The 19,967-nt window shown below is 45.2% G+C and overlaps 1 protein-coding gene and 1 long non-coding RNA gene across 5 annotated transcripts in view; one reads left to right on the top strand and one right to left on the bottom strand.

Moving 5' to 3' along the window:
• Window positions 1–19,967, bottom strand: part of LOC123384015 — a 48,085-nt gene that overhangs the window by 21,711 nt on the left and 6,407 nt on the right. For 3 of the 4 annotated variants that reach the window (XR_006594506.1, XR_006594511.1, XR_006594504.1), the window contains exons 2-4: window positions 19,609–19,828; window positions 11,116–14,334; window positions 10,612–10,685 (exon numbers count right to left, since the gene is read on the bottom strand). This is a non-coding gene — a long non-coding RNA (uncharacterized LOC123384015). The remainder of the gene's footprint in view (window positions 1–10,611; window positions 10,686–11,115; window positions 14,335–19,608; window positions 19,829–19,967) is intronic. The other variant, XR_006594507.1, reaches the window with a different exon arrangement.
• ARL11 (ADP ribosylation factor like GTPase 11) lies at window positions 462–3,145 on the top strand. Its single transcript, XM_003980388.6, has 2 exons — window positions 462–839; window positions 1,651–3,145. Exon 2 carries the CDS (start codon window positions 1,669–1,671, stop codon window positions 2,215–2,217), a length of 549 nt encoding a protein of 182 aa, XP_003980437.3. The 5' UTR covers window positions 462–839; window positions 1,651–1,668; the 3' UTR covers window positions 2,218–3,145.

Genomic DNA, 19,967 nt, shown 5'->3' with positions numbered 1-19,967 from the left:
CATGAAAGAGGAAGAGATGAATAAATCCCAGCAAGATCTCAAGTAAATCATTTACTCTGAGCCTTGTTCTTTATTTGTAAAATGGGAGAGTCATAGCTCCTAATTTGCTTCTTGACTTTTTAATGAAACGCGTGGGAAGGCAGAAAGCACAAATGCTACCTGTTACAAGAGCCAGAGCACTGCAACTGCAGATGCAAATTAGAGAGTTACAGAAAGAATCAATGGCTTCTGATTGGCCAGTGTTTTAAAAATTGTTTTCCAGGGGCGCCTGGGTGGCTCAGTCGGTTAAGTCTCTGACTTCCGCTCAGTTCATGATCTGGCTGTTCTCAAGTTCCAGCTCCGCATGGGGCTCTGTGCTGACAGTTCAGAGCCTGGAGCCTGCTTTGGATTCTGTGTCTCCCTCTCTCTCTCTGCCCCTCCCGCACTCGTGCTCTGTCTCTGTCTCTCTCTCAAAAATAAATAAATGGTAAAAAAACAAACAAACAAACAAACACTCCAGTCTCCAGAAAAAAACATCAAGGCATGTGTTCTGAGCTAAGAAATGGGGTTGGTGTTAGACTTTGCTCTATCAAGAGCTGAGGAACTGGGGACATCTCTGTGGCGCGTCCCCAGCAGGACCGCCAGGGGAGTCCAGGGGGGACGAAGGGAGGGGCTGATGAGCCTGCCCCGCCCCCGACCACCTGGGAAAGGAAGTGGGAAAGGAGAACCAGCAACGGTCACTGCATTTCCTTCACATCTCACTCTTGGGACACAACAGGACGAGGACAGAGCAGCTGCAGCTGGATGCGGGCAGACGGCCACAGAGGAGGAGCTTTTTCAGCCACAGTCTAGTAACAGAGGTAACTTTCATTTTCCTCGTACCCCCCACCCCCCACCCCGGCATAAGGAAGGAACAGAACCTGTCTTATTTTCCTGAAGGGGCAGCCCGAATATACCCCTGGGGGACAGATGTCCCTTCCCCTGTCCCAGCCAGGTTTCCCCTAAGTCGGGAACAGGTCTTGGTTTTAGAAACGGATTCTTGAGGAACATGAGTCGTGCTCTAGAGGGAATTTACCTTGATGAGGCAATGGAGGAAACCACTTTGCCCCAACTTGTAAATTTGTCCCCAGGCGACAGTATTTATAAATAGCCACTGTTTACCGGGCACGGTGCTGGTCCTGAGGAGAGTTCCAGAGGCAGAAGCTTATATGAGCCGATTGGACTCTTCACTGCGTGCACTGAACTCAAGCTAGCTTCCGTTTCAGGGTTTAGGCTTACAGGAGGAAAATAGAGCCTGGAAGCCACAGACGAGCAAGAGCTGAAGCCATCTTTTGGTCATTTCTATTGAAGTAGGTTATGTCTAACTAGAACTTCCTTTTGCCTCTTTGCTTTAACTACCAAGGAAAGTGAGCCCGCATTCGGAGTCTTCCAGGGGCCCTACCCTCTTCTCTGACTCAGCTCCCTCCCCACCTTCCCAAGATAGGTCAGCTCATGGTGACTGATATGCCCTTACTTCCTGGCCCTTTCAGAGCCCAGGCCTGTGTTTGAAACCTGACCTTGTATAAACACTTCCTACTTTTGGAGTAGAGCCTCTTCTTCCATTTGCCTGGATGCATGTGTGTTCCCTCAGAAAAGAATGGCTTATGTGCGCACCTGGCCTTTCTCCCCTAGGGGTTAGCAGTGGCCACCATGGGTTCTGTGAATTCCCGAGATCACAAGGCAGAGGCCCAGGTGGTGATGATAGGCCTCGACTCAGCAGGCAAGACCACGCTCCTGTACAAACTGAAGGGCCACCAGATGGTGGAGACCCTGCCCACTGTTGGTTTCAACGTGGAGCCTCTGGAAGCACCGGGGCACGTGTCTCTGACTCTCTGGGATGTGGGGGGGCAGACCCAGCTCCGGGCCAGCTGGAAGGACCACCTGGAAGGCACGGATGTCCTCGTGTATGTGCTGGATAGCACCGATGAAGCCCGCTTACCCGAGGCAGTGGCTGAGCTCATGGAAGTCCTGGACGACCCACACATGGCCAGCGTCCCTTTCTTGGTGCTGGCCAACAAGCAGGAGGCGCCAGATGCCCTGCCGCTGCTGGAGATCCGAGAGAGGCTGGGCCTGGAGAGGTTCCAGGACCGCAGCTGGGAGCTTCGGGCCTGCAGTGCCCTCACTGGCGCCGGGCTGCCAGAGGCCCTACAGAGCCTGAGGAGCCTCCTGAAATCCCGCAGCCACTGCGTGTCTACGTGAGCACAGGCGGGGCAGGGAGTGGGGAGAGCAGGAAGACGCGATCTGGGCGCAGCAGCATATCTTTGCTGAATCGACCCGAAAGAATCAGCTGGGCCTTAAGAATCCTAAGCTCAGTTTATCAGACGAGAAGTCCTTCTGTGCTTGGACAGGATATTTTCCTCTTGAAGCTTGTTGTCACTAGTGTTTATGTTGAAAATCAACTATGGGGCACCTGGGTGGCTCAGTTGGTTGGGCGTCCCACTTCAGCTCAGGTCATGATCTCATGGTTTGTGGGTTCAAGCCCATGTCAGGCTCCGTGCTGACAGCTCAGAGCCCGGACCCTGCTTCAGATTCTGTGTCTCCCTCTCTCTGCCCCTCCCCTGCTCATACTCATCTCAAAAATAAACATTAAAAATTTTTTTTTTAATTACAAAGAAAAAATAAGAAAATCAACTCTTCTTTGAATAATAATACCCTAAGGGGCAAAAAATGCCTCCACACACTTCATTTAATAACTCATGACCAAGGGTGAACCGAGCAATTGTAATAATAGAACAATGAATGGTTGCATGGTAATTAAGATCTAAATTCACAGAGGGAACGAGGTTTCAAAATCAGATTAGAATATCTTCTGGACATGGTCACAATGTTATGAGTGATTTTTCCCTGGGAGCCTCTGGGTATATGCCGAGATCACGCTGAGTGCCAGCAGCCAGGACCAGCAGAATTGAGTAGGCGACTCTGCCCCCACAGAGTCTTGGGTTTAGAAGTTCACAGGGGCACTGAGCCCTGGGCAAGAGGCTGGAGTTAAGACCTTCCAAAATTTATCCTTTTCTCTGATGCTGATTAATTCTTCTCTACCTTTTTTTTTTTTTAAGTTTATTTGTTTTGAGAAAGAGAGAGAGAGAGAGAGAGAGAGAGGGCAGAGGAGGGGCAGAGAGAGAAGGAGAGACAGAATCCTAAGCAGGCTCCACACTGTCAGCGTGGAGACTGACACAGGGTTCAAACCCACAAACCATGAGATCATGATCTGAACCAAAATCAGGAGTCAGTCACTTAACCAACTGAGCCACCCACGCGCCCCTCTTCTCTACCTTTTATCATCCAATATTGGTCTTTGTCTAAAGCGTTTCATTTTTGTCTTTTTTTTCCTTCTCTTTTCTTCTGACAGCACACATTTTCCCTTAAAGATCAGATTAATCAAAGATTTCATTAATTCATTCATTTAATTTAAAAAAAATGTATAGAACATTGAATTTGGACAAAAGGCACTGAGTTTTTAGTTATGAGCCAGGCCCTTTAGATGTCAAGTGTGAATTTTGAAAACACATGCCACAGAAATGCTTCTTTCTCATTATTAATAGTAAAAATGAAAGTTGAACACAGCATCCTACAAGGGTTTTCAGGTGATCTTAACCTAGGAACCACAAACCTCCCGAAATTATTTGCAAAATATTATGCTTGGAACCTGTTTTGGGGGTGGGGTGGGGAAGAAGATCCATTTTGTGACTCGTAAAAGTTAAGAATCACTGATCTGGTCTTATCCATCATCCAACCCAGGAATACTTTCTATAATCTGAGGGTTTTTTTTAATGTTTTATTTATTATTTTTTGAGAGAGAGAGAGAGAGCATAAGAAGGGGAGGGCAGAGAGAGAGAGAGAGAGAGAGAGGGAGACATAGAAACCAAAGCAGGCTTTAGGCTCTAAGCTCTCAGCACAGAGCCAGACATGGGGCTCGAACTCACAAACCGTGAGATCATGACCTGAGCTGAAGTCGGACGCTTAACCGCCTGAGCCACCCAGGCACCCCTATAATCTGAGTTTTTAATGGCCAGCAGCTTATATTTGACACGTGCTCTCATGTTAAACAGCTCTACATGTTGGAGCTACCCTGGGCTACAACTATGCTCCTTATAGCTCCCTGTCTGGAGTGACGCAGTATAAACGGGCCCTCAATACCCCTCCAACATCTGAGATCCACCCGGTCCTCCTACTCAAATTCTTCCCTTCTAACATCAGGTTAGTCATGCCGAGTTCTTTCCAGTACTTGTCAGTAGACGGTTTTCCTGTGTCAGACACAGGAAAGTGCAAAGATGCAAAGACAGATTGGACAAGGCCTTGGCCATCATGGAGCTCTGGCTAAGAAAGCAATAAGACAAAACTCCCATAAAAATGCAGATAGAGTCTCAATTCAGCAACTGTTGATTGAGCACTCACTGGGGCCAAGTTCTGTGCTCGGGGCTTTCCATAGATTATCTGTCATTCTCTCAACTCTGCAAAGTAGGTATCATTCTCATTTGGCATAATTAGAGACTGAGGTTGGGAGAGGTTGCGACTTGCTTGAGGCACAGAGCTATTAAGTGACAGATCTGGAATTTGAAACCAGATAAGTCTAGCCCAAATGATACTTGTGTTCTTCCAGGACATGTTTCTAGAAGGTTTAAGCCAAGGTTGACCTTCAGCAGATTTACGAGAGGAGCAGCCTAGTCAAAGGGAGGAGACTGCTTGGAGGCGTAAGGGGGAGTGAAGGAAGAACAAGTAAGCTGGAGTGGCCCAAGCAGGAGGCTGGAGTGAGGGGTGGGTGCATTATAATAGGAAACAAAACTGGAAAGAACTCAAGTCCAAGTTGGGGAAGATCTGGACTTTTGTAATCTGGCTCAGGGAAGTGAAACCGCTGGACTTGCCATTTAGGAAGATAACTTAGTGGCAGTGCGACGGTGGAATAAACAGAAGGGAGACACTGGAGGCAGGCAGGCAGGAAGACCCGCTAGGTGGCCTTCACAGTAACCCTGGAGAGGAGGGAAAGAGATGGGAAATTGAAAGCCAGTTTTAAGGGTAAAAGCTGAGAGAAGAAGAATTTGAAAACGGCTCAAGGTGTTGAGTGTATGTGACAGGAGGGATCCGAATGATCTGAGAAGATGGACACAAGAGGAACAAGTTGGGATGGGGCCAGAACTGCTGGGTTCTACTCTTGAAGCGCTGGGTGTGGATGTGTTTATAGTTTCTTCCAGATGGTTCTATGACCTACAGTCCTTGAGATGGTGAATGCCCTGCTGGATGCATTTGATGGTTCCCACGCACAGAGCCTCCTTTCCTCATGTGATTTGTCACTTTGTATTGTGAGCTCATCTTCGGGAGGATTTGTTTTTCCTGTGTGACTCCCATGTGCCCTGGGTTGTGACAGTGTTTCTACACAGAGTGGTTTCACCTTAGTATCTACTAGGCTCCTGGAGGTTTCACCTGTTTTAGGTCAAACATTATGTTAGTTTCTCTGCTTCGGGGCCCATGGGCCTCATGGGTGGCATCGATCTGGATTCTGTGCCCATGCATGGCATAGGCCCTAGTGATTCAATTTCTGACAGGTGACTCTTTCCTTCTTTCTTCTTTCTCTCTTTCTTCTTCTTTTTTTTTAATTTTTTTAATGTTTATTTACTTTTGAGAGAGAGAGAGAGAGACAGAGCATGAACGGGGAAGGGGCAGAGAGAGAGGGAGACAAAGAATCCGAAGCAGGCTCCAGGCTCCAAGCTGTCAGCACAGAGCCAGACGCGGGGCTCAAACTCACGAACTGCGAGATCATGACCTGAGCCGAAGTCAGACATTCAACCATTCAACCGACTGAGCCACCCAGGCGCCCCTCTTTTTCTTTCTTTTTTTCTTTCTTTCTTTCTTTCTTTCTTTCTTTCTTTCTTTCTTTCTTTCTTTCTTTCTTTCTTTCCTTTTCTTTTTTCTTTCTTTCTTTCTTTCTTTCTTTCTTTCTTTCTTTCTTTCCTTTTTTCTTTTCTTTCTTTCTTTCTTTCTTTTCTTTCTTTTCTTTTTCTTTCTTTTTTCTTTCTTTCTATTTCTCTTTTTCTTTTTTTTGTACTCCTGTCCCAAGATAGATCATTTGCTTCCTCATACTTCTTTTAGTGGGTAGCATTTCCCAATCTCCTTTTAAGGAAGGGGTGTCTCTTTGATAATCTTGCTTTTCTGCTGAGTTCAGATCAACATTTTGTCTTTTCCAAGCAAGCCTAAGGCCGTACCTCCTGTTCCCATGTAGGTGTTACAACTAGCCCAGTTCCTAGAGCCTAAACTTGGCTTCCTTCATATCTCCATGGACTCCAGGCTCCCAGCTTACACTTACCTGCTTTGGCTGTGATTTGTCTTCATTTCTGTCACTTGAGGATATCCCTTCTTTTGTTCAAGGACAGTGTGTGTTAAAATACAATGGTTTTGGTAATAGTTTACCCAACATTTCTGTATCTCTGTAATGGGCAAATGTCCATCAGCCATGAACTGTCTCCTGAACTGTTTTGATATATGGCAGGGAGATCTGCACTTAGGAAAATAGCTTGGGTAGCTGACTTTGGGTGGAGACAGGATCCTGAGGCAAGAAGGCAAGTTACAGAGGGAGACTGGGGTTCTTTTGCCTGACACGCACATGCTTGGCCCTGTTGGTGCAGACATCCCGTCACCACAGCGGCCATCAGACTATGGCACTTGTCTCTCTTCTCTTGACAATCGCCAGTCTCCTTTCTGACACCAGGACACACCATGCTCTTGTCCAGCTCCAAGTGTATGTTCCCTGCTTAGATCAAAAAGAGTGGACAAGGGGCCAGCAGGTGGTACATGCTGAGAGTCCCAAATCCTTGAAGGCAGATGTGCTCTTAACAAGCCCCAGGAGAACTCCTCTCATCACCCCACCTTGGATAAGATCTGGGAAGAAGGATAACAAAGCAAAATATCGTTAAGAACCATGCCCAGGTAGCGTTGACCGTAACTCCCTGCTGGTCTCTGCTTGGAAGGAAGGAATGTCACAGACGATTACCCAGCAGGTGAGTTCTGGGATGTTCACTATACAATCCTCTGGCCGGAAGGTGAGGTTGAGAGCCTCAGAGTCCAAGGGCAGTTCTGCCAGCCTTCTACCTCACCAGCTTCTGAGACGTTCGCCTCACATGAGCATGGGAATCCCACAGGACGCAAGGTCCCGCAGCACCTTCCTTGGCTTTCCAATGCCCCTCTGTATGAAGGGCTGTTCTCCAGCCCTTCAAGCTTCCGTGTCAACGGGCGGTCCTTGTACTTACATGAGGGATGCTAGCGTGGCAGGGTCCTCCAGGGTCACACAACCTTAGGGAAGCCTCCCAAACCCCTGCTGTTTTTTAGGCATAGGATGTCTTCCTGTTTGAAACTTGCCCATGATTTTGAGGACCCTCAGGTCCCACCTCTGCAGGAAGCTCTGCCTGGATACCTCAGCCCATGTTCACCCCCCTTCCTGAACTCTCATGGTGCTGACCCCCTTCTCAGTGCCTGAAGTGGGGCTGTTCCATGTGTGGGCATGTGGCCTCCACAAGTATGGTCTAAGTTCCTAGAGATCAGGGGATGCCTTACAGCCTTTGATCCTCTTGGAAGCCTGTAACGATATTAGGTACTGAGGGCTGTTCATTAAGCATCTGGGTGAGAAATGAATAGCTGACTGAAGCTACTGAACTGGATGAGCTGGCAGGGAGTCCTCAGGCCCTCTGAAGTGTCCAGAACGAAATCCCCAAAATGAGAGCTCCAGGAGGTTCGTCAGCTCGGGAGCCAAAACGCCAGGACAAACCTGCACGTCAGGCATCCTCTGTAGTACAAACAACAGGAAAAAGTCATCTGTGCTGTTTCTGCAACATGTCATGCTCAGAACCACCTGCATTTTAGTCCTAGCAGGAGACAGAAGGCTAAGTGAGGACGTAGCAGGGTGTGCTAGGGGACCTCGGGAGAGGCCAAGCCCCCGAAGGCAGCCGTTGAGAGCAGCCATGGCGCCCAGAGCCAGTGCCTGAAAGGAGGGTGCCAGGGGGCGCCCATCCTTCCTTCTGCTTCCACCTGTTAACACTGGTGGTGCTGGAGGGAGGGTGGGACTCCATCCTTTCTCAGGGCCTTCCCTGAGGACCATGGGGGTGAGAGTCTTGCCTGTCCAGAAGCAAAAGTGACACTAGGTTCAGGAGAGCCCTTACTCCTGGGAATTACACTCCCTTTCTTACTGGCAACTGAAAAGTGGGGCAGTCAGTAGTCAGGAGGGGAGCCTCAGCCCTTGCTTCCCCGCCTGAGACAGGCCAGCGCCCTCCAGGGCCACAGAAGCGGGAGGCAAGGGGGACAGGTAGAAGGTTTTCCCTCCTGCTCTTCTGCTCAGAGATACATACACATATTCATTACATATATATATACACACACATATATATATACACATATGTATATATATGTACATATATATGTTTTGTTTTGTTTTTGATGGTGCTGTCCTTACCTGAGAGGTGTTTGGCCTGTCCCAATTGCCCCACACCTTTCAGATCCGTCAGCCTCCCATTAGTCCCCAAGAGCGAGTGAAGGAGCAGGAACGTGTGCCAGCGGATGTAGCTCTACATGCAGAACAGTGGGTGTCTATTTTCTTATATTGAAATGACTCTGGTCTTTCTCTTTCTGTAACACTGTGTACAGGGAGAACTGTCCTAGTTTGGAGAGCTGCTTACCCATCTGAACGTGAGGCTGAGTTTCTCCCTTTCTGGCTCACTGATTTGGAAGGGTTTTCTCCTTCCTCCCTTGGTCAGAATCCATCCTTTGCCAAGTTGGGCTGCAGGCTTTGGTTTTGACTCGGTTCTGCTACGTTGTGGTTTTCAGTGGTCCGTCCTCACTGGTCTACGACATGTGCCTCCTACTGCTGAGGTGGGGTAGTTGTGTCCCTCAATGTGGACCAGGCACCCATGCCCCGCATGTGGGTGATCCAGGACCCTGTCTTTCCTTCTTGTCCTCAAGGATTTAAAACACACATCGACACTTCAAGTGTCCCTGCCCCAACCTCAGGTGGGGTGGTGAGGTCCCCTCACACAAGACTTGCACCTTCCTCAGAACCAAAATGACACAACTCGGCAGAGTGAGTGGAGAATGGGGGTGGGGCACTCCCTTCCAGAAGCCCCAGGCCCAGCCTTCAGACAGATGGAAGTCAAATAGGAACGATGAGCTATGAATGAGCTATGAATGATGAGCGTGTGCCTCTTTCTGCAGAGCCTGGCACAAGATGGGAGAGTCCCTGAATGAACAGGAGGTAGAGAGGCCAACCTAGGCTGCCTGTGAGGGCAAATACAAATTCAAAATAGGAAGCTTAACTGTCCCTGTTGAAAATAAGAGATGTCTCCCTGCACCCCTTTTCTTAGAGCATTTACTTCAGACAATTCGTAAGTTCTTTCCTCCATCTCTTTGAAATGTATGTAAGTCCTTTTCAAAAATTTTTATTAATGTTTATTTATTTTTGAGAGCGAGAGAGAGAGCGTGAACAGGGGAGGGTAAAAGAGAGAGGGAGACACAGAATCGAAAGCAGGCTCCAGGCTCTGAGCCGTCAGCACAAAGCCCAACACGAGGTTTGAACCCATGAGATCATGACCTGAGCAGACGCTTAACTGACTGAGCCACCCAGGTGCCCCGTGAAATGTATGTAAATCCTTTTAAAAAGCTAAGGCTGTTGCCAGCTTTAGGACTCAGGAATGTCTTTCTCCATGATCTGGGACCAATCCCTTTGAAATGTTATCATCAAGGGAGACGGGGCCTATCTCTCAGTCTCTGTAGGAGGGTAGGAGCCTAACTGGGCAGGTGCCTCCCTCAAAGTTGCAAAACCATCTCCTGTCATAAAGATCTGAGAAGTTTGTTTCTCTTTAGGTTAAAGTCAATTACCTAACAGATGGTGACCCCAATTACCAGGTAAATCTAGGATGAACCTTGAGTGACAAATGGTGCTGTTAAGTCCTCTAACTTGAGGATTGGTTATTATGTCGGTAATAGGTTGTGTGACTGCCTAGCCGTTTAAAAGAGTGAGATTCCTTCTTGTCTTTGCAATCTCTAGCCAATTGCCTATGATGCACATCACATTCTGGTTGAATGCTTATTCAGTAAGAAAACTGTTTTCTTAGGGTGCCCGGGTGGCTCAGTTGGTTAAGCATCTGACTTCTCCTCAGGTCATGGTCTTGCAGTCCGTGAGTTCCAGCCCCGTGTCGGGCTCTGTGCTGACAGTTCAGAGCCTGGAGCCTGCTTCAGATTCTGTGTCTCCCTCTCTCTCTACCCCCTCCACCACTCGCATTCTGTCTGTCTCTCTCTCTCAAAAATAAACATTAAAAAACCTTTTTTTAAAAAAGAAAACTGTTTTCTTTCTCTACTACCTTTGTGGAGAGGTTTTCTGGGTTGGCAGGAGATTTGATTTTAATTATATTTCCCCAACAGCTCCCATTGGTTTGCTCTGTGAACTTCTGGTTGTACCCATGATGAGTACAATCACATTGGTAAGGGGTAATCAACCGGAATGCATGCTAGAAGGTTTCTAGAGGACACTTAATTAGGAACGAGGAACATGAGTTCAGTATGACCCATGGCATTCTCCTCTCACAAGATCATGGAAACCTGTGACTGCCTTCAACTTACTGAGAGAAGGATTTCTTGGTGTGGTGAAGCGTGACCCCTGCATCCCTTTCCCACACGGCTCGTAAAAGCAGCAGCTGAGGAAAAACAAAATAATTTTGGAAAGGAAAAAAAAGGAGTCTTTCATTTTTACCTCATTGTCTTGATATCCACTCCTCTGACACATTCACCCCCAAGGAAATTTGGCTATGTAGCTACAGAGCATAAGTATTTAAAACTTTTCCATGAAGAAATGGCATTGTTCTGCCTCAGATTTCAAGCTAGGACCTCATAATGAATCCTTCTCCCTCCCCTGACCCCCCTTCCCCCACCCCCGCCACAATTTGGAGCCTGGAAACATCCATGTGGATATTTCTGCAACCTACTTCAAGCATGAAATCACAAATCTAAACAAATTAGTTCTCATAAAAGCATTTCCAATTCTTCAAATAAAAGGAGGCATCATGATTATAAATTATCTCCAGATTATGAACATTGACACTATGTCATTTTGCCATTTTTACCTACCTTTTTGAATTCCACAAACTTCACTAAATGTTAACCTAACCAGGAGGGAAAATATAAAGAATATAAAGAAATGTACATAAAGATTTTCAGGGTTACAAAAATTCTTCCATGAGAGAATCACTACCAAGATGGAGCTACAGCACCTCGCCCACCCCCCTCCACTTTGCTCAAATCGGTATTGTCTAAACGCAGTCAAGTGCACTGGCTTGGAGTCTGGCCATAAAGTCAGTCAGAACTGACTAGTACACCAGCTCTGTGCCTCACCAACTGGGTAACCTGGGGCAGATTTTTTTTTTTTCAACGTTTATTTATTTTTGGGACAGAGAGAGACAGAGCATGAACGGGGGAGGGGCAGAGAGAGAGGGAGACACAGAATCGGAAACAGGCTCCGGGCTCTGAGCCATCAGCCCAGAGCCTGACGCGGGGCTCGAACTCACGGACCGCGAGATCGTGACCTGGCTGAAGTCGGACACTTAACCGACTGCACCACCCAGGCGCCCGAACCCAATGAAGTTCCAGCTGCCTCATCTACAGAATGGGAATGATAATAGGGGGTACCTCACAAAGTTCTTGTGAGAATTCAGTGTGGTAATGCGTCCATGTAGTCAACTCGCATCTCTTGAGCACCCACTATGTGCAAAACACTGAACTATGTACAAGAGCTACAGGACGAAGGAGACACGTGGTCCCTGGCCTCTAACATGTAGTCCAGCTTTCGATGTGGGACAACAATGAAGTCATGCTAAAATGCATATGAAACACAGAGTTCTGGGGGCCCAGACTTTTCTTGCAGATCCCTTCTGCCACCCTTAGGATTTTCCAGACCCAGACTTGTTCTGGAGTAAAGAGGGTGTCACTGCTGGTGAGAGAGTGGCTGGGGGGTGGGGGGAAGGAATGGGACTGAGGTCAAAAGACAGCAAGATAGCTCTTCTGAATTCTGAAACTCTGGACACTTAGCCTCCATCTGCCTTCTTACCACATCTACTAACATCTCTATTTCAGTGCTTCTCTTCTGCCCCTTCCTGGCCCAGAGCACGTTCACTATGAGTGCTGGAAGCCTACAATTAGTATCTCCTCCATGCACTTTCTTTTTTTATTACTTGAGTATAGCTGACACACAATGCTACATTAGTTTCAGGTGTACAACATAGTTATTGAACAAGTTTATGCATTATGCTTTGTCCACCACATTTAAATACACCCTCCTCTTATAAAGACTAGTAGGTTGAACGCATAGGAATGATTTCAGAAGACTGGAAATTGAATCCCACACTCAATTCCACTTCTCTTTGAAATTCTACGTTTACAGGTTCATCCTTTGGACTTAGTTTTTAAAAGAAAATTTACCAGAAGAAGGGCAGCAAGGATAGTTAGTTATCTGCACTTTAATGGGAATGAGTTCTCAAAATCTTTGCAGGAGAGGTTTTGCTAAGAAAGCAAAGCTTAAAGTTGAGAACAGTTGAAAAACATAAGAAGTGCTCCCAGAAAGGAAAAAGCTGGAACTTCACAACTTTGCTTGAGGCCATGTGAATGTGGGCCACATGCCTCTCATTGTTCCCACAGCAAGGACCTACTGTGTGCAGAAAGAAGGCCCCCGAGGGAAGGTCTGGGTGTGTGGGACTGCCACCTTCTCACCTTTTCTTACTTAGAAAAGATGGCCCTGAGCCCAGGAGTGGAGAGCTGACTGGTTAGCCTGGGAACACCCCTCTGGAATGGGGAGTGAGCAGGGGATTAACAATCTGGATTCTCCTTCCTCCCACCCTCCCATGCTCTCCATCAGAGGCTGGCCTCCCAGGGTGTAGAGCAGAGTAGACAACGGTGGGGGATGGAAAATGGAAAATAAGTAGTCCAAGCGCTTTTACTTCTGTCAGTAGAGTGTGCTAAAGTAAAAGAGACAAGTAGCCAGAAGGTAGTGTCATTCTTTAATTGGAAAAGCCACTTTTTCCTCAGTTGTATCCTGCACTTTGAGCAGGGCTTCTCCAAGTGCAGCCAACACCATGACCCAGGTGGAAGAACTGAAGCTCACAGAATTCCATGGGCCTGATCTTAGCTGGGGAGGGAGTTCATTCTTTTAAACCAGCATTCCAAACTCTTCAAGTAAGACATTCACAAAGATCCACCCTTCTACCACTTAGGGATAAGATTAAGTTCTCCAGGGATCAGATGATCCCTAGGAATCAAGAGCTCTGGGCTGTGGGGGTGAGAAGACCGCTGGTTGTTTTTGTTCTGACACAGCCGTGGGTCACAAGGTTCTTACACAAGCTTTGAGGTGGCCTGTCATGCCACGAGCCCTTCCTTCCCCTCAGCCAGTGGTGATGACTCAGATTTCAGAAAGGAGTTCAACCAGTAGATTCATCTTGGGGCACTTCTCAGCCATTTTCTAGATTAACATTAAGAGCTAGTTCCAGACCTGATTGAAAAGCCTGGACACTCACTCCCCAGGCTCTGCTTGAAACACTCCAGTGAATTCAGCCTAGAATATGATTAATATACTACCTGAAGGGGGTCATTAGCAGGGACAAAGAAAGAAAGCTGTGGAGACTTGTGGTTTAAGGTTTTGAAATACAACATACATGTAACTCTACTATCTGCCCAAACCTCATCAGCAGGAGGGCAAAGGGATTAAAAAAAAAAAGAAAAAAAAAAAGGGCCAAACCCCACAAGGACAAAGAAAACGGAAGAGAGGGTAGCAGGCTTGAGATAGCAATACTATTATGGAAGATGGAAAGTGATCTCATAGACCAGACAAAGTGGAAACCTAAGTTGGCTGGGCTTTGGGGTGTGTGTGTGTAGCTCAAAGGACTTCCTCTGTGCTAAGCCCTAGTCTAAGTGTTGAAGGTGCATTAAGTCATATAATCCCCCAACAATGCTAGAATTTTTGCCCTGATTTTGGAGATGAAGCACAGACCGGTTAGATAACTTGCCCAGGTCACACAGCAGAAGCTGCAGAGGTGTGGCCCAGAGACCACGCTCTATAGCCTCACAGTGATTAGCAAGTGATTAGCTGCACCAAACCCCAAGCGGTCTCCAGACCTGAAATACCAGGGAGCTTCAAAATGGGGCTGAAAACGGAATTGCTGGGAAGCCCATATGCAGAGACAGACCCTCAGACTCCTTCACTATTTTACTCACGCCAGGCAACTGTCCCCGTGCTCCCTGGTAGGATGCCGTTGGTTTATTTTCTGGAGGCATTACCCAGTTGAGGATGGTGTGAGACACCTATGAAAACAGGAGAAGTCAGTGAAAGATTGTGAATTGACTGGCGAGACTGCGCAGATCCCTTCCCCATTTAATTCCCATGTGCTGGCAGTGAGGTTTACACACCCCAGGCAGGGACTGGGGGCTCTGTAGGAGTTCTAGACAGAACTAGAGAGAAGGAACATGACATTGACATTTGAAGGTCCTCTGATGAAACAGTGGGCTCACCAAATGATGGGCCCTGCCCATAGACCCAGGGTTCGCACAAGCTTCTAGCCGCTTTTTGGTATCTTCTTCTTTTTTTTCCACCTCCATTTTATTATGGAATTATTCATTATATTTCCAAATATAACGAACACCCATATACCTACCTCTTAAGTTCTACAATAGTTAGCATCTTAACATATTTGCTTTATCTTTATTTATTTTTTTTTAATAAATGTTTATTCATGTTTGAGAGAGAGAGAGCATGATCAGTGGATGGGGCAGAGAGAGACAGGGAGAGAGAGAATCCCAAGCAGGCACCGCGACGCCAGTGCAGAGCCCGATGCGGGGCTTGAACTCATGAACCATGAGATCATGACCTGAGCTGAAGTCAGACACTTAAGTGACTGAGCCACCCAAGCGCCCCTTTGCTTTATCTGTATCTTTAGGTAGAAGTGTGTACATACGTTGTTTCTCTGAACCATTTGAAAAGGAGCTGCAGACATTATGATATTTCACCCCTGCATATTTCAGTATAAGGACATCATCATACATAATTAAAATCCACATATAATCCATGGTCAGGCTTAAGAAAATTTAAAATAATTCCTTAATATATTCTAATATTCAATCCATATTCAAATTTCCCCCATTGTTCCTAGAATGTCATTGCATTTGGTTATTATGTCTCTTTATTCTCCTTCCTAGAACAGTCCTCTTCCTTCTATTTGCCCCACAGTGTTATCTTTTTTGAAGGGACCAGGCCACTTACCTGAAGAAGGGTCCTGATTGTTTCCTTGTGGTATCATTTAACTTGTCCCTGTATCTCTTGTAAATGCTGTCAACTGGAATTTAGATCTAAAGGCCTGAATACATTCAGATAAGGTGTTTTTGGCAAGTCCTATAGGTGCAGCTTTCCACCTCATATTGCATCCCATCAGGAGATAACATCTGCATATCTTACTAGTGGTGAAGCTAAGTTTGGTGAAGGCAGGGACTGCTAGACCTGTCTACTGTAAAGCCACACTTTGCCCTTCACGAGGGCCATGGATAATGCCTGGCACAGTGTGGATGTCCTGGGCAAGGCATTACTCAAATGAAAACAGACAATAAAGGTTGACAGAACTTGTGACAAAGAGCCTCCAACATGAAAGAGAGAGACAAAACAAAAGTAACTCAGGAAAAAGAGATCATTGCAGGAAACAAAAGAAAACTTCCCACAAACAATAAATATCCTTAGAAATAGTCGGGGCACCTGGGTGGCTCAGTTGGTTAAGTGACTGACTCTTGATTTCAGCTCAGTTCATGATCTTACAGTTCATGAGATTGAGCCCTGCGTAAGACTCCACACTGACAGTGCGGAGCCTGTTTGGGATTCTCTCTCTCCCTCTTCCTCTGTCCCTCCCCCGATCACACTCTCTCTTTCTCTCTCCCTTAAAAATAAGATGAACTTAAAAATATGTATGTCCTTGGAAATAAGAATAGATATCACACCCATGAGGCAAATTGCTATAAAAAATATTTAGATAACAAGAAAGAGTTCTTGGAATCTACATGGAAAAATCTAACACAAAGTTGGGAGATGAAGTAGAAATAAAAATCCCCTAAAAAATAGAATAAAATATAAGAGATATAGAACAGGAAATTAAAACATAAGAATACTAGAGAACTAGTCCAAAAGTTTGGCATCAGAATAATGGGTATGCCAGAAATACAAAAAAGTAAAGGGGGATGAATTATCAGAAATATAACACATGAACATTTCCCAGAACATATGAATTTCTACCTTGAAAGGGTCTATAGAGGGCCTAATACAAATACATTTTATAAAGATAAATACAAAAACTTAATACTGGGAAATTTCAGAACATCCTAAAAGAGAAAAACAGGTCACATACAATAGATCAAGAATCAGAATAGCATTAAACTTCTTTTTTAAAAAAAAATTTTAATGCTTATTTTTTTTATTTTTTTGTGTTTATTTCTGAGACAGAGAGAGAAAAAGAGAGCATGAGTGGGGGAGGGGCAGAGAGAGAGAGGGAGACAGAATTAGAAGCAGGTTCCAGGCTCTGAGCTGTCAGCACAGAGCCTGACACGGGGCTCAAACTCACATGAGATCATGAGTTGAGCTGAAGTTAGTCGCTCAACAGACTGAGCCACCCAGGTGCCCAATGCTTTTTTTTTTTTTTGAGAGAGAGAGAGAGACATAGTGAGAGTGGGGGAGGGGTAGAGACAGAGGGAGACACAGAAACCGGAGCAGGCTCCAGGTTCTGAGCTGTCAGCACAGAGCCTGACTCGGGGATTGAACCCACAAACCATGAGATCATGACCTAAGCCGAAGTCAGATGCTTAACCGACTGAGCCACCCCAGTGCCCCAGAATAGCATTAAACTTCTTAATAACTATACTGAAATCTTAAAGGAAAATGGAGCAAGGCCTTCAAAGTTCCGAGAGCAATTAAATTAATTAATTAATTAAAATGTGTATTTATTCATTTTGAGAGAGAAAGATAGGGAGAGGGGCAGAGAACGGGGAGAGAGTCAGATGCTTAACTGACTAAGCCACTCAGGCGCCCAAGAGCAATTTTAGCAATGAAACTGGACTATATCCCCTAGAATAAAATAAATATCTATGAATCCATGCTGATGTGAAGAATAAATGGATGACTAAATAAATGTAAGAGAAGGGACAGCTCTACCTTACAAAAATTCCATTAACAAATGTAAAAGGAGGAAAACAGAAAATTACCATTAAGAACATTACAGTAATAAGGGGCGCCTGGGTGGCGCAGTCGGTTAGGCGTCCGACTTCAGCCAGGTCACGATCTCGCGGTCCGTGAGTTCGAGCCCCGCGTCAGGCTCTGGGCTGATGGCTCAGAGCCTGGAGCCTGTTTCCAATTCTGTGTCTCCCTCTCTCTCTGCCCCTCCCCCGTTCATGCTCTGTCTCTCTCTGTCCCAAAAATAAATAAACGTTGAAAAAAAAAATTAAAAAAAAAAAAAAAGAACATTACAGTAATAATTGTTGTAGGCAAGATTCACCAGTTGAGGCTAAAATTAGTGGGTGAAAGTTTGAAGATAAATAGGATATCTGCATAGTTTTAAAGTATATTCACCAGAGGTTCCTCAAAAAATTAAAAACAGAGCCACCACATGATCCAGTAATCACATTATCGAGTATTTACTCAAAGAATATGAAAACACTAATTTGAAAGGATATATGCACCCCATGTTTATCACAGCATTGTTTACAATAGCCAAATTAATGGAAGCAGTCCAAGTGTTCATCAATAGATGAATGGATAAAGAAGAGGTGGTGGAATATCATTCAGAGAAATGAATGCAATCTTGCCATTTGCAACAACATGGAAGGAGCTAGAGAGTATAATGCTAAGTGAGATAAGTCAGTCAGAGAAAGACAAATGCCATATAATTTCACTCATATGTGGAATTTAAGAAACAAAACAAATGAACAAAAGGTAAAAAAGAGAGATAAACCAAAAAAACAGACCTTAGCTATAAAGAACAGACAGATGGTTACAAGGTGGGGGAGGGGGATGGATGAAAGAGATGATGTGGATTAAGATGTGCACTTGTGATGAGCACCGGGTGATGTAACGAAATGCTGAATCACTATATTGTACACCTGAAACTAACATAGCATTGTATGTTAACTATAATGAAATTAAAGTAATAATAATAAAAACTATGCCCACCACTATATTTATTAATTATGAAAAGAAAAATCTCCACTTACAGTGGAGAAAACTGGCCCAAACCATATAGCCAAGTAGTCAATATTAACATCGTCAGTAATAAGTTATACCACCTTCACACACCCCTGATCGGATGCACTAAGAAGGGCATTCTTGCAAAAAAATTTCTTGCCAAAATTCCGTCACCTCAGTCTAATTATGAGAAATCAGAAAAATATAAATTGTGGGATGTTCTACCAAATAACTGACCACTATTCTTCAAAACTGTTAAGATCATGAAAGACAAAGTAAAACTAAGGAACTGTTCCAGATTGGAAGAGACTAAGTAGACTCCACAACTAGATGTAATGTGGGATCCTAGAATGGACCCTGGAAAAATAAAATGACATTATTGGGAAAACTGATGAAATCCATAGTCTGTAACTCACTTAATACTAGTGTATCCAAATTAATGTCTTCGTTTTTATCATTGTACCATGGCTATGTTAGATGTTAGCATGGGGGGAAGCTCGGTAAAGGCATTACATAGAATGCTAATGTTTTTGCAACATTTCTGAAAGTCTAAAATTAAATTCAAAATAAAAAGTAAGAAAAGAGACATTCTGAGGGAAAATTATTGCCAACCTAGAATGTTATACCTAAGCAAACTATCAATCAATCATGCAGATGGAATAATGACATTTTCAGACAAGTAAGGTCTCAAGAACCTTTTCTCAGGAGGCTATGAGTAGTTGTGCTCCCTCAAGAGGATAGACCAAAATGAAGACACAGGATGCAGGTAGCATGGAATTCAACACTAGAGGGTAGCAAAGGAGTTTCCAGAACAACAGCTATGCAGAGGCGTCCATAGCAACCTGTATAGCTGGAAGCAAGAGAACGAATGGTTCCCAGCAGGCTGTTTCAAGCCATCAGACAAAAGAAACTAACAGTTGACCTTATGCTTGATTGTATCAGTGAAGTTTTCAGTATTGACAGTTTAGGTTGTCTTATTGATAAGTATGTGGAAAACCAAGCAAACAAATATGCAAAGAAGGGCAATTATCAAAACGTTGCACTGAAAAGAAATGTAACCATAGTATATTAAATGGCCCAGTTGTGAACAATTTTTTTTTCATATTCACAACAATGTGCATACCAACTATTCATTGAACCAAACTATCTATATTGGGAATACGGGGGAAGGGATATATGTGTGAGGGTGGAAATGGGGGACAGTGCAAGAGAGTTAAATTCTTATCTTCCAAGGTAAGAAAAAAAATAGGTTGTGTCTAAAGTTGAAAAATCAAGAAACAGCAACAGAAACACGGGGGAAGAAAGCAGGGAAAACATCAGAACACACAGCTAAAACAGTTGTTGTCTTGGGTAAGGCAGATCCTCACCTGGCTGCTCCAGGGGCTCTCACTCCCTCAGTGCTTTTGTTGGTGCACATTTGTCAGAGTATAAAGGTTCACCACCCTTAGCCATGGAAGAGTTACTTGGTCGCCATGTTGCCTTTCTGCTGCCTGCTCCCTCTACACTCCTCGGGAACACTCTGGGTGGCGTCCTGGTTCTCTGGCTCAGGGAGCCTGTGAGCATCTTGAAGAGCTTCCCAGGAGAGAACTGTTGTGAAAAACAATCACTAGACAGTGAAGATGTGAAGACACAGGAGAATCCTCTCTCCTCGCCTGTTGCCCTAGGATGGCTCAGCTACTAGGCAGACAGGAATGTAGCAGAAAGCCAGGGCTGAATGGAATTAGGA

This window comes from Felis catus, chromosome A1 (assembly GCF_018350175.1).
Source record: "Felis catus isolate Fca126 chromosome A1, F.catus_Fca126_mat1.0, whole genome shotgun sequence".
NCBI classification, from domain to species: Eukaryota; Metazoa; Chordata; class Mammalia; order Carnivora; family Felidae; genus Felis; species Felis catus.
The sequence above is the reverse complement of the archived record's forward strand: the minus strand, read 5'-3'. Positions and strand labels throughout refer to the sequence as shown.